This window comes from Olea europaea, chromosome 8 (assembly GCF_002742605.1).
Source record: "Olea europaea var. sylvestris chromosome 8, O_europaea_v1, whole genome shotgun sequence".
Taxonomy (NCBI): domain Eukaryota; kingdom Viridiplantae; phylum Streptophyta; class Magnoliopsida; order Lamiales; family Oleaceae; genus Olea; species Olea europaea.
Genome location: NC_036244.1, coordinates 14902110 through 14918697, shown reverse-complemented (window position 1 = coordinate 14918697; position 16588 = coordinate 14902110). Strand labels below are relative to the sequence as shown.

At 36.4% G+C, this 16588-nt stretch overlaps 2 protein-coding genes across 3 annotated transcripts in view; both read right to left on the bottom strand.

Moving 5' to 3' along the window:
- LOC111398337 (glutamate 5-kinase-like) overlaps positions 1-1032 on the bottom strand; it is a 6890-nt gene extending 5858 nt beyond the window's left edge. The window contains exons 1-2 of the mRNA XM_023025254.1: positions 951-1032; positions 698-859 (exon numbers count right to left, since the gene is read on the bottom strand). Coding sequence (XP_022881022.1) covers positions 698-859; positions 951-1032 — 244 coding nt within the window. The remainder of the gene's footprint in view (positions 1-697; positions 860-950) is intronic.
- Positions 1033-1422: 390 nt separating this feature from the next.
- LOC111398921 (glutamate 5-kinase-like) lies at positions 1423-7401 on the bottom strand. Of its 2 annotated transcripts, XM_023026082.1 has the most exons (13): positions 7313-7393; positions 7189-7196; positions 6478-6696; positions 5830-5927; positions 4707-4749; positions 3856-3917; positions 3666-3722; positions 2946-2981; positions 2785-2862; positions 2413-2479; positions 2238-2300; positions 1848-1951; positions 1423-1779 (listed from the first exon to the last, which is right to left on the bottom strand). In XM_023026082.1, exons 3-13 carry the CDS (start codon positions 6638-6640, stop codon positions 1684-1686), a joined length of 867 nt encoding a protein of 288 aa, XP_022881850.1. In that variant the 5' UTR covers positions 6641-6696; positions 7189-7196; positions 7313-7393; the 3' UTR covers positions 1423-1683. The 2 variants fall into 2 exon arrangements, with proteins under 2 accessions (XP_022881850.1, XP_022881849.1); XM_023026081.1 differs by lacking the exon at positions 7189-7196 and having other exon boundaries at positions 7313-7401.
- Between the last annotated feature and the right edge of the window lie 9187 nt (positions 7402-16588).

The window sequence follows — 16588 nt, the reverse complement described above, 5'->3', positions numbered from 1 at the left end:
ACTACCCAAATCTCAAAACCCAAGCGAGCTTGGAATTTGTTTACAAACCCAGGTTCCTAAGCGGCACGTTTTCTGAAATATAAGTATCATTGTTCTGACTCTTTTCTTGAAGCTAGAATTCTGAATGAATCTTCTTTCTTATGGCATAGTGTCGTTTTGGGTAGAGAATATTACAGCAAGGCCTACGTTGTAGAATTGGAGATGGAGACGGTCAAAATTTTTAACGACCCTTACCTGTCGAGACCTGCTTCTGTCCGGTCAGTTTCTGTGCCAAGGGGAGAGGTAGAGCGGGAGAAAAATTTCATTTCATTAACGGGTGCCTTGGATGCAATTAAGATTGAGAGGAAATTTGCTTCAATTGATAATGAGCTAATTACGTCACTCTCGTTGGGTATGCCGTATGCGTATGCTAGAGACGAGGGATAAGATGATATGGCATTTTAAATCCAGAGGGGACTTATTCAGGTCACAGGCTATAATTTGCAATATGCTGTGCCAGAATTATTTTGAAACCTCAGCTGACATACACTCATAGTTGGGGGTGATTAGATTGCCATTTTTTACATTTTTTATTCACATGAAATCGGTGCGAATTCCATGTCAATGTGAGGATTGGTCCCCTAGGTGGGCAAAATATATCTGGTAATGACTTTATTCTAGATTTTGTTATGCTTCGCCTCCCACGTGGCAAACAAACCTGAAACCGAACTCCACGTCACTCTGTCTAACAAGCAGTTTGGCCCAAAATTCATGAAGAGGCCAAGCCTATATGGGATGCTGAATCCATTTAACTGAGTCGACCCCATATGAAGAACCGAACCCTCACGCAGGAGAGACTGTAAGGGGGCCAACGGGAAATCTTTTATAAGATTTCTAATATGTGATTAATATAACAATTCCCTGCTACCGTCGTCCTATCCAACTAATCAAGTCAAGTCTAAGTCATGTACCAGATTTACGTGCAACAAAATGAATATTAGCATCATGATTGACACCTTCGACAAAAAGCCTCAGCCACACGAACGAGGCCATGTGCACTTTCATCTTACGATCAACATTCACATTATTCTGCTATAAAAGCTCACACAATATACCAGAACAAAAATAATGCAAACTTAGACTTTCAAACTATAACCTTGCCATCCTTACTATATTATCATGGAATTCTCCAACGCCAACCCCCTTCAATATTGAAGGCTCACGTCTAAAGCACCTCCCACATCCATATATACTATTTCAACTGACTTAATAGTCGGACTGGGATCGACTCCACACCGTCGGAGAAAGCCACGTGTGGCTAATGATTTATCTAAATGTGCAAAACTCAGAGTTGTGTAGACGTGGAAGGCTTTGGGATCTATTGACCACGTTGGAGATACAAAATTCGAGGTCAACATATTTTAATTGCAGGAAAGTAGATCCTGAGGGAAAGTATTCAGATTGATTTGCACTTGATGAAGTGGACTAATTCTAATGTCACCATTGCTTTTGGAAAAAAAATGGACAGAAAAAAAAAATAGTAAAGCTGGAAACGATACAAAGGGGTATGACGTCTACAATTGTTAATCAGTAGGATACAACAGCAGGATTGACCTGACTCCAATAAATGCTTGAATTCACATGCACAAAAACTTGCATACTCCAAATCTATGTCGATATACTTCAAAAAAGGAGCAGTTGATTCTACTTGGCAAGCCGGATAACTGTTCCAAGCCAGTCGTCAGGTATGTTCTCTTTCAAATCTCCTCGTAGAGCCTTCAATGAGTGATCCGTAGCTGCCTGCATCCGCTTAACATTGAAGATACATATTTCCTTAAGAAACAAACTGATAGGTTGTTGTCTATTACCTTAACAATATAGACATCAATTGCATGTTTGGCAATCATTGCAGCTTCCGATATCTTTGTCACCATGCCACCAGTTGTGTCGTGTGCTGCTACTGTTATTTCAACTGTTCACAATAATTGTCACCGGTTATTGGTTAATAGTCTATGAACATGAAAGAAAGTAAAGCTTCATGAGTTCCTTTATCACCATCACACCTTGTGTGAACTATACAACAGCAATCTTGATTGTGAAGGTATACGTAAAGTCAACGAGCTAAATTTAGGATGGTAAATCATTCTCAAACGTGCTAAAGTGCCAATATCTTAATGGCAAAACATTACACAGGTATATAAATGCTAAGTAGGAGATGAACTCGTATTGTATGGTGCGAATAATGATAATACACTGACCTTGCCTGTTCATGTCCTGCAATTCTGATTTTACTACAAACCAGCTACCGTCTTCACGCACAGCTGTGAATATGAATAATGAATTAAGCATCTTAGTTCAATATCGAATGAACCCAACATCAGAATATGTTTTACCTTGTGTGTGTTACACACTTCTATCTTTTGAGATACTTACCGATTTCCCTAAGAAGCACTGAATCAGGTTCTGTTGGTGGGCGGTCATATACCCCAAAAACATCTGTCTTCAGTTGGAGTTGTATAGGACGTGCACATAAAGCTATTTCACATGTATTCCCATGTGCAAAATACAATAAACTAGACGGTACAGACAGGTGTGATTGCATGGAACGTGATGGAAAATGGCATATAATTAGGTGTTTTCCCATTACTTTTACACTAGAAATAATCTGCTGGTGTGATCTTCTCTAGGCAACAAAAGAAGATAAATTATTCATTCAAGTTCAGTAACGGTCTCATGTCCCCATGAAAAAGATAAAAGTCAAAGAAGAATTAGGGGTAAGAATATCATTACATTAATAGAGGATACTAGGAAAACGACATAGTCAGGTTTCAGTTCAGCTACCAGATGACGTATGATTACATCCCCACTTAATATAGTGCAATCCTGGATCATAAGTTGACTGGATTCAGAACGTATCGAGACCATGAAAATTTACTAGTTTAGAGATGCATAAACAGAAATCAAACCAGTGAAGTATCCAGTACAGCATCTCCATGCAGAACCTAGAATTTTGAGAAATGGGCATCAGTTCTAGTTTTCATGAGATGGAAAGAAAAAAAAACATGGATAAATAGTCGCAAAGCAAACAAAAACTTCTTAGCAACAAGAATATCATCCAAATGAATCAGAAACCTGATTCAAGATGAAATAAAAACCTGAAGCAACATTTCTCAGAATGACAGCTCGCTAACAGTAGTCAGTTAAAAGAATTGCTTCTACCATGCCATGAATGTGGTTCAGCATCAAAGTAAAATACTATTTGTTAGAATATAGTAGCGAGTAAATTTGAATTTTTGATTGAAAATATATATCTGTGTCTCAGTAAACAAAGCTATTGTAATCTCATTCAGACTTTGGCAGAATGAAGATTGATATCATGTTAACCTCGGGAATTTAGGGGTGTTTCAATTTATCCTCCAATGAGGAAAACTTTAAAATTGTAAAAAGATTCACTTCTGGTAACTTGAAGATTAACATAGAAGAATGCCCAAAAACAAGAATATAAAGTGGTGAAAGATATTATAATTCACATTGTTCCTTCAATTATGATAATTGTGGTCTAGATTGGAGAGTCATAATGAGGGAAAAAAGAGTAAGTTTTGAAGCCTTAACAGAAATAATATAAAGATCAATTCAATGGGTGTAATCTCGTATTTCATTGTTCACTTGAGGAAGTTCAAACTTACAGGTACAAATCCATTGTCGATAGCTTTAGCCACTGTACTTAAATCAGCCACAGCTATCTGTAAAGGAGCACAACTAAACTTTCTTAGGTCTAGCCATTAAAAGCTATCCAAAAGGTGACTAAACAGACATATAGCATGAAAAGAATATTGCAACAAATTGATAGGTAAAGCTTTCAGTACTCCTCCTAACATTTCTTTCACGTGTTGACCAGCCACATGAAAATGGAGACATTCCAATAGAAGGAATACCCTCTGTAGGAAGACACAAATAAATTGTCAAAAGGAAATGTACATAGTAAAAAGAGATAAAAAGAGTTGCAATAAGTTGTGCAGGATAAAAATTAAATAAATAAATAAATAAGGAGGTGTTTGAGCCACATTATTTTTTATTTCATTGTTCACTGTTTAAAAATACATTTTTTTAGAATAACGTGGCTCAAACAGGCCCTAAAAATAAAAATCTTAACAATGTAAGAATTAAATTAGAAAGCATAAAAGAACGTGATTTGTCATTAAGAAATTCAGTTATAACTTTGGCGAGGTGAATGCAGTCATGAATAACATAGAAATTCAACAAAATAATTTTGGATTATAGATAAGTTGACCAACATTACAAGTCAAAAGCTTAACAAATTTAGTTCAAAGGTTTATGGTTGATTTTAATGCCAAAATATATTGCAGGAGCCAATGGAATACAGAAATTATCGATTTGGCACGAGTATAAACAATTTATGGCCTTGGGCAGTTACAATGGTGGATAATCTTGAGGTAAAACATGTTGGCAGAAAAATATTAAAATGAAGTGAACAATGAATGCAAGAAGAAAAAAGAAAACGAAAGGGGGGTTGGGTTTGGGGGGGGTATAAAAATTTGAAAATCTGTCAAAGGAGTCCTAAACCCTGGCTAATCCTTGTTTGCATATGATTCAGATGAAGCATAATCAGAAAATCTGTATATAATAAACAGGACCCTTAAACTAAAGAAACTATATATATTGTGCTAACAATATCTAAAAAATGGATAGTTGAATTCCATCAATACCTTTTGCTAGGGCTCTGACAATTTCAAGATTAAGAGATGTGACCTATAACAATTAGAATGAATACAGAATGAGAATAAACATAACCAGAAAGGACTCATTAGAAGATGAGTAATTTTTGAATGTCCTGAAATGTAACAGCCAAACATAGTAATAAGTATCTACAAAAAGAATAACAAAATCATTCAACTTTCAAGAAAATTGGTAAGCATTTAAATATGTAAAATCTATGCTCTTGTTTGAGCCCCATTTTTTCATCAAAATACATTCTTCAACAACGATTTGACATTATTTGAACCACAAATTTTTCAATATAATAATATTACACGCAAATCCAAAACATTTCCTTATTTTTTAACCACACATTCTTCATCATTAACACTATTTCAAAATGCATTTTTTTGAGAAAATGGGGCTCAAAGAACCCCTAAATGTGGTCTATCCAAACAAATACATAAATGAATGCTAAGGTAACTTGACCAATCAATATAACTCCTAAAAAAGGTATGGCTTTACGGAGAAAACATAAGAGCAAAAAGTGAACCACATTAACATTAATCAATAGACAATATGGGTTTTTTTTCGAGAATACATTTGGGGAAGTGCAAAAAAATTTGAAAACAGTGCTTGATAAATTAAGATTTCAGCCATTTCAGTAAAAAGTAACTCATTCTTCTCCAGATAAATCCCTTAGTTATATACTCATTGACCCAGTTGGACTTTTGGTCAAATGAAGTTTTTTCTGGAGTGGAGTTTGACACAATGTAGAAAGTGTATGAAAATTACATTAGAAAATATACAACGTTGAATATACAATGATCCATAAGGTTTGAGATTTCAAAAAAAAAAAAAAAAAATTAAACAAATAAAAATTTGTCAAATTGGCCTTAAAAGTCGACATTGTCAATTTATATGAAGGCAGTAAAATTAAACAAAATATAAGGCACTTGATCTACTTTTTCTGTTCATGAAGTTCTTTCGGCATGACATAATCTTTTAAAAGTAGATGTAAATTCAACTGCCTCATTACGATGGTTTAACTTCACGTAAATTATAGTACAACCAAAACAAACAAGAAGTTGATATAGCACAATAGACTAAGGTCAGACAATGTTTAGGTCTTACAGATATACGTGTGGCAACAAAACCAGCTTTAACAAGTGGTCTGCTCAAGTCACCCTTATGAACGCCTGACTTGCTCGCTTGAAAATGCCCAAAAGAACCTGATAGCAGTAATAAATGTCATGGGCCATTCTAGCACAAACCCAACAACACAAACACATTAGATGTCCCAAAATATTGTGGAAAGTTGTATCATCCTTTGTTCATTAATGAGTTTTACCCACACGAAACAAAAAGGATAAATGGGAAATCTGTTTGTGCATCAATAAGAAAATCATGGTTGGCTGATACAGTGTAGCAATTATGGAGAGAAGAATCTTGGGCAAATTAAAGGAAAATGCTCTCTGATTTCCTATTTTATTATTCAAAACATACAAAAACCTTGGCAGATTGTAGTTATAACTATTTGAGCTACTTCTGCAGTGTTCAATTGACAGAAGCAGATTCTTGTTTTCTACTGCTGCAAACCCAAGTATTGTGATCTCATGTTTCAATTTTGAAGAACTGATGCACTAAGTATCAACATAAAATCCCCCTTTCCCAAGTAAGGTAGTTTTGTGATTTATCAGAGTGTATGTGTTTTTCATAAACTAAAATCAACACATTTCAAAAGTAACTCAACAGTGGCAATGAATGAGGTAAAATCTCAACCTGCACCATGAACTACAATAAATTTCTTTGAGTCAGTAACCTCTTTATCATTGAAATCATCAATGACCCTGGGAATTTCCAATGATCCAGGCCTCTTGCTCCAGTCCATTCCGTGACATGAGCCCGAAATAATTGCCTGCCGCAGCTGTGATGAAACTACCATAAGATCCTCCTCGTTTATTGTCTCCAGTTCATTTTTACAGGTAATTGCAGAGCCTCCTGTATCATACACATAAATCCGCCAACTAGATTATGAAGACACTGATATCATCTTTGAACACATGCAAAACTGCAGCCAAAAAGCCAAATAACACACATTTTCCTCTTGCCTGTGATCCCATCATATAAAACCGCGTGCTGAAAAATGACTTACATATATCCAATCACAATAAAGATATCATTTTTAACATCTAACGGTAAAATTTGCCTCTAACAAACACATTTTCATCTCATTATAGCACAATTCCTGCAGTCCTCGCTTAATCTTTAATGACGAAGTATGAAAATAAGCAGCCCAGTGATATTTTTGAACCCCAATACAAATTCTCGCATTAATCAAATAAAAAATAATAATAATTACACCCTATTACGTTCAAATTCTTTAACTGGATAGATTCCAATCCCGTACGGAGACTATTTAGAGAAGACGAACAAAAGCGCTTTTCATGCTTAAAAGTGCTCAATAAACCAGTAAACTCACAGAACACTTACTGAAGCCCCTGCAGTTGTGTTAATCAAAGCGAGGTGTCAAATTAACTTAATTAAACAATTAAGCGAATTAAATAGGAAAAACACACTTATAGAAATTGGAATTATAAGTAGATATACTGCTGACCGAGTTTGACGATGCAACGAATGGGTTTAGCGGCGGCGGAGGCGGCGTGCTGCTGCTCCATCTGGCTTTGGCTTTGGTCGCTGCGTGGGATGAAGAATTTAGTTTTAAAATATGTTTATTATTAGTCACAAATAATTACAAATGGGTTAATTTCACAAACGGTCACTGAACTTACGCGAAAATTACAAAACGGTCACCGAAGTTTAAAACTTTCAGAAATGGTCACTTAAGTTTCTGGCCGTTACACTAATGGTCACTGAAGCTTTTAAAACTTGCACAAATGGTCATTGAAGGTACCAAAATGATTCTAATTCAAACTTAAGGACCGAAGCACTTGACCATACAAAATTTTGAGGACCTCAAGTGCAAACTTTCGACTGGTAGAGCAAAGGTGGTGAATTTTGAAGATTTTGAGCCACCATCTATGGACCACCACAACTCCAACCTCATACCACCTTGCTGTCGGACCAACATATCACCTTGAAACCCTCACTTCACTCTTTCTAATCACTCAATCAATAGCCGATACTCCATCAGATCTGCATGAAATTTCCGGCCAAAGAAGGCTGCCCATGCAACCAAAAAGGGCCAAAAGTTGCAACAACAAACTCAGGCCATTCAATCCTCATTTCCGATGCCAGCGACACTACCCACGGTCGCGGACCACCACCCCTATTTCTACCTCTTCATAGCGCATCCAATGTACCTATGGGTCACCGCCAATTTCGAACCAAACAAATCAAAAAATAAAGATCTCCAGCCATTTTTATTGACAACGAACTCGGACCATTTAGCCCCAATTATCGGCGCCAACGACGCTACCCAAGGTTGCAAACCACCACCCCTAGGACCGCCTTTTCATGACGCATCCAATGAAACTATGGGTCATCGCCAATTTCGAACCAACAGGGTTGAATTGAACCAGGCAATCCTTCGCATCGAATGGAATGAGAAATCAAATTTGCCTCCTTCAATTCCTCCTCCCCACATCACTGAATCACAAAATGGTCCCAATTAGTCTCCAGCAGCATCATACGACCATGAGTAACAGTTCAATTGCATCAATAAATCCATAAATGACCCCAATCATCAAATTAAGCCAATTTTTGAAGGTTTTTAAAGTGGCCGAAAGTTTGCACCTAAGGTCCTCAAAAATATGTATGGTCACATGTTTCGGTCCTTAAGTTTGAATTGGAATCATTTTGGTACCTTTAGTGACTATTTGTGCAAGTTTTAAAAACTTTAGTGACCATTGGTGAAATCGCCCAAAACTTAAGTGAAGGTAAATAACAATTATACCCCTGCAGCCTTAGAAATAATTGCTATTATATCCCTGATTCTATCCTATAAATACAGGGTTTTGGTTCTTAATAAAATATACACAGTCTATTGATTTCTCTCTTTTCTTCACTTTTATAACACGTTATCAGCACGAAGACTTAATTATTAAAAACTTAGTAAAGGTAGTAATTTTTTTCCAAGCATAATCATTTATTACGTGTACCAAAATGAATTTAGTAACATGTAAATTTTTTCAATATAATCATCTATCACATGTACCAAAATTAATTTTGTGACTTGTGAATTTTTTTTATATATACACGTGAATACTTGGTTTACAATTCTGCCACCACCACGTTATCTATTGGTTTGTGAATTGGAAATTTTGATACTTATGTGTTAATTTTGTGAATATTTTATATGAATTGGAAGTCAGATATGATTCTACTTATTTGTTCATGATTGGGTAAAACTACGCTCAGTGTGTTTGGCGAAATTCTATAGTCAAATTCCAAGCAATGAAGAAAAACTTAAGACTTTTAAGGAAAGTGGACTTTGGGTTCAACTACAAAAGGTCGAAAATTGTAGAATTTGTCCCATCACAGTTTTTTGTTTGTTTTCTAATTTAACTTTACTTAATTATATATACATCATACACGTTTTTGCCTAACTTGGTGTTGTCTGCTTTTCTTAATGATTGCTTTAATTCAAGTATTCTTTGCTTTGACCTTTTTTTTCTATGATTGTAAAATATGCATTCGTGATTACTTAATGCATGTTCAATAATTTATGTTCATGATTGTACGATAATTAATATTTTTAACCTGATTAAATGACTTTAGATGTTCTATTATAAATTTTAAATTAATATTCTATCATATTGTTGCTTTTGAAGTAACGCAATCTTATAATTAATATTCTTGAAGAATATTACTTGCTCATGAAGAGTATGAATTATAACTTCAATATTCCAGAAGAATATTGATATATTGCCCTTGAAGAAGTAATAGGTAAAATACAACATGCTCCCGAAGTAGCATGTGTTTTGGAGAACATCACAAAACTTAAGTTTGTTGAACTTAACATCTCCGACAAAAACTATAACATCTCCGACAAAAACTATCTATCATGGGTACTTGATGCTGATATTCATCTTGTCTCAAAAGGTTTGGGAGAGATAATAAAAGAAGGAAACAAATAATCCCTGCAGGATTGTGCAAAAGCACTTATATTCTTTTGCCATCATCTTCACGATGAACTAAAAATTGAATATCTCATTGAGAAAGATTCACAGGTTCTTTAAAAAAAAATTTAACTGAGACATTTGATCATCAAAGGACTATAGTCCTTCCCAAAGCCCGCTATGAGTGGATGCATCTTCGTTTGCAAAACTTCAAAACTGTTAGTGATACAATTCTGAATTGTTGAGAATATATATTCAAAATTGATATTGTGTGGAGAAAAAATTACTAATGAAGATATGTTAGAGAAATAATTTTCCACCTTTCAAGCCTCGAATGTACTTCTGCAGCAGAAATATCGCGAGCGTGGTTTTAAAAAGTACTCAAAACTTATATCTTGCCTACGTGTTGCTGAACAGAATAATGAACTGCTGGTGAAAAATCATGGGTTACGTCCAACTGGTTCTATACCATTACCTGAAACAAAATGGTACTGCATTGCTTGAAGCAAATGCAATATTAAGACAAGGATGTGGGCGTAGACGTGGACGTGAACATGAATTTAGATGTGGACGCGGACATACACGTGGAGTAAACCATGGATGAAATAATCAACAAATTTTTCAACAACAAGGCAACAATTTCAAAAGACACAAAGAAAATGAAAGTAGCACATTGAAAAAGGTTCGCGAAGAAAGTTGTTTTACATGTGGAAGGAAATGGTATTGGACACGTACCTGTCGTAAGGCAAAACAACTTGCGGATCTCTATCAAAAATCAATCAAGGAAAAGGGAAAAAATAGAGACAAATTTCGCTGAGTATGATTGATGTGATCCAGGAGCCGCAAGTGTCAAGGATAAGTCCAACGTCAAGCCTGAAGAAAGATCCGTCTCGTCAAGGCAACTATTGATGAAACCATGTTCAAGACTCAAAATGGGACAAGTTTCATGTTGGAGACGAAGGCCGAAAAAGCTTGGATCAATGTGTTTAAGGTGGAGGAAACCGGGTTCAAGGAGCAAAGCCATGCGGCCACATAGCTTTGCAAGGCTTGCGGTCGCATAGCCACGGGCAGGGATTTTTATGGGTGAATTTCGCATAACAACTCAGCCGAAGAAAATGTACCATGCGACCGCATGGTACAAAAGTGGGACGCGATTTTTCTTTTCCGGAGGATTTTCCTGTTTTATTATAATTCCAAGTTTAATAGAACTCTTACCATATTTGGAAGATTATGGACGATTTTACCTAGATTTTTAGGACTAGTATAAATATTTTCTCGTTCCATTATTTTAGGGACTTTTGACATATTGATTAATTGAAAGGCTTAATTTCTTTCTCTTTGTTCTTTCAATTGAATAACTTTCAAACTTATCAAGATCAAATTCTTGTGACGTTCAAATCAACCAGGTGAAATTCCATAATTTTGCGTAATCAAGAGGTCCACACATCGTCGACGATTCGGGTTGCTTGGTTCCAGATTTATTGAATTCGAGTCCAAAACATTGCTTTGGCTTTCTTGGGAAGATTTCCATCTTGTTCGTGGGTTCCGTAGTATTTGCCTACGCGGGTTCACATCAACTGGTATCAGAGCTTGGTTTCAATCCAACGTTATATCTCTTTTTAATTCTTATTGAGTCAGTTATTACTTTTCTTTACTATTCTTCGAGTCCGTTAGTATTTTAGAGTCTTTAATCCAAAAGGGTTACAAAAAAATTTCAAAAATTGTTTTTTGATTCAATTTGCATCCAAATCAACTCCCGTTTGTTGCGTCAGTATTATTTTTTATTTTTCTATCCCAAGAGTAAAAAAAAAATTATTGTTCATCTGTACAGTAATGTTCATCCATATAGTTAAAAAAATTTCAAAAAAATCCGAATTTAAAAAAAAAAAATTGTTATTATTATTGTTGATCTTGGGAATTACCGATTTCTTGAGTCAATTTATTATTTTGTGTCTAGTTTAAATTTTCAGTCAGTAATTTCCTTTCTTGTTTTGCGTTCTTGAGTCAATTTCTTTACTTATCTAGTCTGAATTGCCAGTCAAATTGTTCTAAATTCATTGGTATTGTAAGCTCACTCACACCGGTTTGAATTTCACGTGATTAAATCTTGATTGAGTTCCAAAATTGTTCTTTGCGAAACTTGGTGAAAGCAACGAGTAGTAAAAGGCAGACTGGTGAAAAAAATCGAGGGAAAAAGCCATATTGAGTGAAATTTCGAGTGAACAATTGTGAGGAAGAAAAATAACTTAGATTTAGGATGTCTGACAAAGAAGGATCGAGTTCAGGTAGAATTGATGATCGGATTTTCATGCTAGAAGACTTCGTGCGAAGGATTGAGCAGATATGAGGGATTGGATGGATAGGCCAGATGCATGGAGGGAAAGGCAAAGTCCATTACCTGCCAATACACAAAGGAGGGGTCTTAATGCACGGAGACAGGGTAGACGAGAACCTAGCATGGAGGAGCTTAGTGAATTTGAGGTTGATAGTGGGATGGATGAAGATGCAATTGTGGATGCGGAGATTGAAAGGGGTAAAAATAGAGGAGTTAGGCAAGAAATGAGAGGTAGGAATCTCGGTGGAGATAAGGTGGATAGGAATTTAAGTAACATTAAAATGACCATTCCTTCATTCAAAGGTAGGAGTGATTCAGAGGCCTACTTGGATTGGGAGAAGAAAATTGAGTTAATCTTTGATTGCCACAATTACTTAGGAGAGAAGAATGTGAAAATTGCAGTTCTTGAATTCACGGACTATGCAATCACTTGGTGGGATTAAGTGGTGACTTTGAGGCGGAGAAGTGGGGAACGACCTATCAATACATGGGAGGAATTGAAAACTATAATGCGGAAGAGGTTTGTACCTACTCACTAATACCGAAGCTTAATTAAAGATTACAAAATTTATATCAAGGCTCCAGGAGTGTGGAAGATTACCATAAAGAGATGGAAACACTAATGATTAGGGCAAATGTGGAGGAGGATAGTGAAGCTACCGTGGCTCAGCTTCTGCGTGGGCTGAACAGGGACATTGCAAATACAGTGGAACTGTGGCACTATGTGAAAATTGAAGACATGTTACATGTGGCAATAAAGGTCGAGAGACAGCTGAAGCGAAAGGGGACAACAAGGTTCCAATTGGGATCTTCGGGTTCTAACTCTTTTGGGAAGCCGAAGTGGAAAAATAACAGAGGAGAATGAACTGTTGCAACAGAAAGAACTGAGGTACCACGAGACAAGGAAAGAGAGTGCTAGCAAGGCCGTGCCAAAAGGGGAGTCATAGCCATTAAGAAACAGAGACATCAAATGTTTTCGTTGCTTGGGAGCGGGGCACATTGCTCTCAATGCCCAAACAAGAGAATCATGATTCTGCCGGACAGCGGGGAAGTGGAAACTGAAAGTGAGAGTGATTATGCATACATGCCAGAATTGGAGGATGTTGATGAAGAAGATACAACGGAGTATGCAGTTAACAGTAAGTTTTTGGTCACGAGACGAGCTCTTAGTGCTCAAATCAAGGTGGATGACTTGAAGCAGCAGCGAGAAAACATCTTCCACACGCGATGTCACATCAATGGCAAGGTATGTAGTGTGATAATAGATGGCGGTAGTTGTACTAATGTGGCTAGCACTAACAAGATGGATAAAATTGGGTTGGACGTTGTTAAAACATCATAGGCCTTATAAATTACAATGGCTAAATGAATGTGGGGAAGTTAAGGTGACAAAAAGGGTGTTGATTAATTTTCCCATTAGTAGATATCAGGATGAGGTAATATGCGATGTTGTACCTATGCATGCGGGGCATATCTTGTTGGGGAGACCATGTCAGTACGATAGGAAAGCAATGCATGATGGGTATAAAAATAAGTATAGCTTTGTGAGAAATGGGAGGTCTATCACTCTTGCGCCATTAACACCGGCACAAGTATATGAGGACCAAATTCAATTGAAAAATGAAGAAGAAGTGAGAGTGAGGGAGCTAGGGAAAAGGAGAGAAAATAATGAGGTGGTCAATAGAGAGGAAAAGAGAGTGGAGCCACATGAAAGAAAAGAAAGAGAGTCTTCCAAGAGAAGAAAAAAGCCGAAACAAAATTTCTTTGTGAGAGGGAGTGAATTGAAAAAGGCAATAGTTGAGAGGCAACAAATAATACAGTTGGTTTACAAGGAATCACTCCTTAACTTAGAGGAGCATAACACATCCCTCTATAGTTTGGCTATTTCTCTGTTGCAGGAATTTGAAGACGTGTTTTCGGAGGATGTGCCTAGTGGGCTACCACCCATTAGAGGAATTGAACACCAAATTGATTTCATACCTGTCATTCCGAATCAACCGGCTTATTGAAGTAATCCAGAAGAGACAAAGGAGCTTCAGAGGCAAGTTGAGGAATTGATGAGTAAAGGATATGTACAGGAAAGCATGAGTCCATGTGCAGTACCTGTGTTTCTGGTGTCAAAGAAAGATGGAACTTGGAGAATGTGCGTAGATTGCAGAGTGATCAACAACATTACGATGAAATATCGTCACCCAATTCCTAGGTTAGATGATATGCTAGATGAGCTACATGCTGCATGTATTTTCAGTAAAATTGATCTTAAAAGTGGATATCATCAAATTTGCATGAGGGAGGGTAATGAATGGAAAATTACTTTTAAAACTAAACATGGATTGTATGAATGGTTAATCATGCCGTATGGACTCACAAATGCACCAAACACTTTTATGCGGTTAGTGAATCATGTTCTGCGTGCTTTCATTGGAAAATTTGTTGAAGTTTATTTTGATGACGTTTTAATCTATAGCAAGGATCTTAATGAGCATGTAGAACATTTGAGGTGTGTGCTTGTGGTTTTGAGGAAAGAATAACTTTATGTCAATTTTAAAAAAATGCACATTTTACATGGATAGGGTTGTATTTCTAGGCTTTGTAGTTAGTACTAATGGTGTAGAGGTAGATGAAGATAAAATAAAGGCTATTAAGGATTGGCCAACACCTAAAAACATAACTGAAGTTAGAAATTTTCATGGATTGGCTAGTTTTTACGGGCGTTTTGTTAGGGACTTCAGTACGATTACCTCGCCACTAACTGAAATTGTCAAGAAAAATGTGGGGTTTCAATGGGGGCTAAAATAAGAACATGCATCCAACATCATCAAAGATTGTTTATGTAAAGCACCGATTTTAGCACTTCCTAACTTTGACAAAACTTTCGAGATTGAGTGTGATGTATCAGGAATAGGTATTGGAGCAGTCTTAATACAGAATAAGAGACCTATAAGCTACTTTAATGAGAAGCTAAGTGGTGCAGCTCTCAACTATCCTACGTATGACAAGGAGCTCTATTCATTTGTTCGAACCTTGGAGACATGGCAGCATTACCTATGGTCAGAAGAGTTTGTAATTCATTCTGATCATGAATCACTGAAACATTTGTGGGGTCAAGGTAAGTTAAACAAGTGACATACACGCTGAATGGAATTCATAAAAAATTTTCCATATGTCATTCGTTACAAACAAGGTAAGGAAAATGTAGTAGCAAATACATTGTCGCAAAGGTATGTGCTTTTAACTACTTTAAGTGCAAAATTGCTTGGTTTTGAGTACATTAAGGACATGTATGCTAATGATTTTGAATTTTCCAACATTTACAATTCATGTCATAAGGGGACTGTAAATAAGTTCTTTAAGCATGAGGAGTACTTGTTTCGGGAAAACAAATTATGTGTTTCTAATTGCTCTATGCGAGAATTATTGGTTAGAGAAGTACATAGTAAGGGTCTAATGGGTTACTTTGGGGTAGCAAAGACTTTAGAAATATTAATTGAGCATTTTTATTGGCCTAAAATTAAAGTTGATATGGAACGAATTTGTAGTCGATACATAACTTGTAAACAGGCCAAATCTAGGGTCTTACCTTATGGGCTTTATACACCTTTGTCCATACCTAGTGAACCTTGAGTAGACATCTCAATGGATTTTGTGTTAGGTTTGCCTAGGACAAAAAAGGGTCGGGATTCGATTTTTGTAGTGGTGGATAGGTTTAGTAAGATGACACATTTCATTCCATGTCACAAAACTGATGACGTCACTAACATTGCAGACTTATTCTTTAAAGAAATTGTGCGCTTGCATAGAGTACCTAAAAATATTGTGTCAGATAGGGATGTCAAATTTCTTAGTCTCTTTTGGAGGGTCTTGTGGAATAAGTTAGGCACGAAATTACTATTTTCGACAACTAGTCACCCACAAATCGATGGACAAACAGAAGTAGTAAATAGGACCATGACACAGCTATTGCATACTATGGTTAATAAGAATTTGAAGAATTTGGAAGAGTGCTTACATTTCATAGAATTTGCATGTAATAGGGCCACATACTCCGCTACATCGTTTTCTCCATTTGAAATTATTTATGATTTTAATCTTATAACACCTATGAATTCAATACATTTGCCTGTGAATGAACGAGGTAGCTTGGATGGGAAGAGGAATGTCGAGCTGGTGAAGTCACTCCTTGAAAAATTACGAAAGCAAATTGAGAAGAAGAGTAAGCACTATGCAGAGCAAGCAAACAAGGGCAGGAAGATTGTTACATTCGAACCAAGAGATTGGGTTTAGGTGCATTTCAGGAAAGAGCGGTTTCCAGAACAAAGAAAATCAAAGTTGTTGCCACGGAGAGATGGACCGCTTCAAGTGCTTTAGAAGATCAATTACAATGCATACAAATTAGCTCTTCCAGATGAGTATAACATTTCAGTAACTTTTAATGTGTTTGATCTTTCTCTCTTTGATGCAGGTACAGATTCGAGGA

Coding starts and splice junctions, on each gene's coding strand:
- LOC111398921 (XM_023026081.1), bottom strand. CDS start 7,373: ATGGAGCAGCAGCACGCCGCCTCCGCCGCCGCTAAACCCATTCGTTGC. Junction 4,750..5,829: donor TTGTTGCCACACGTATATCT/GTAAGACCTAAA, acceptor TAATTGTTATAG/GTCACATCTCTTAATCTTGA. Junction 2,480..2,784: donor CTGACTATGTCGTTTTCCTA/GTATCCTCTATT, acceptor CTCCAACTGAAG/ACAGATGTTTTTGGGGTATA.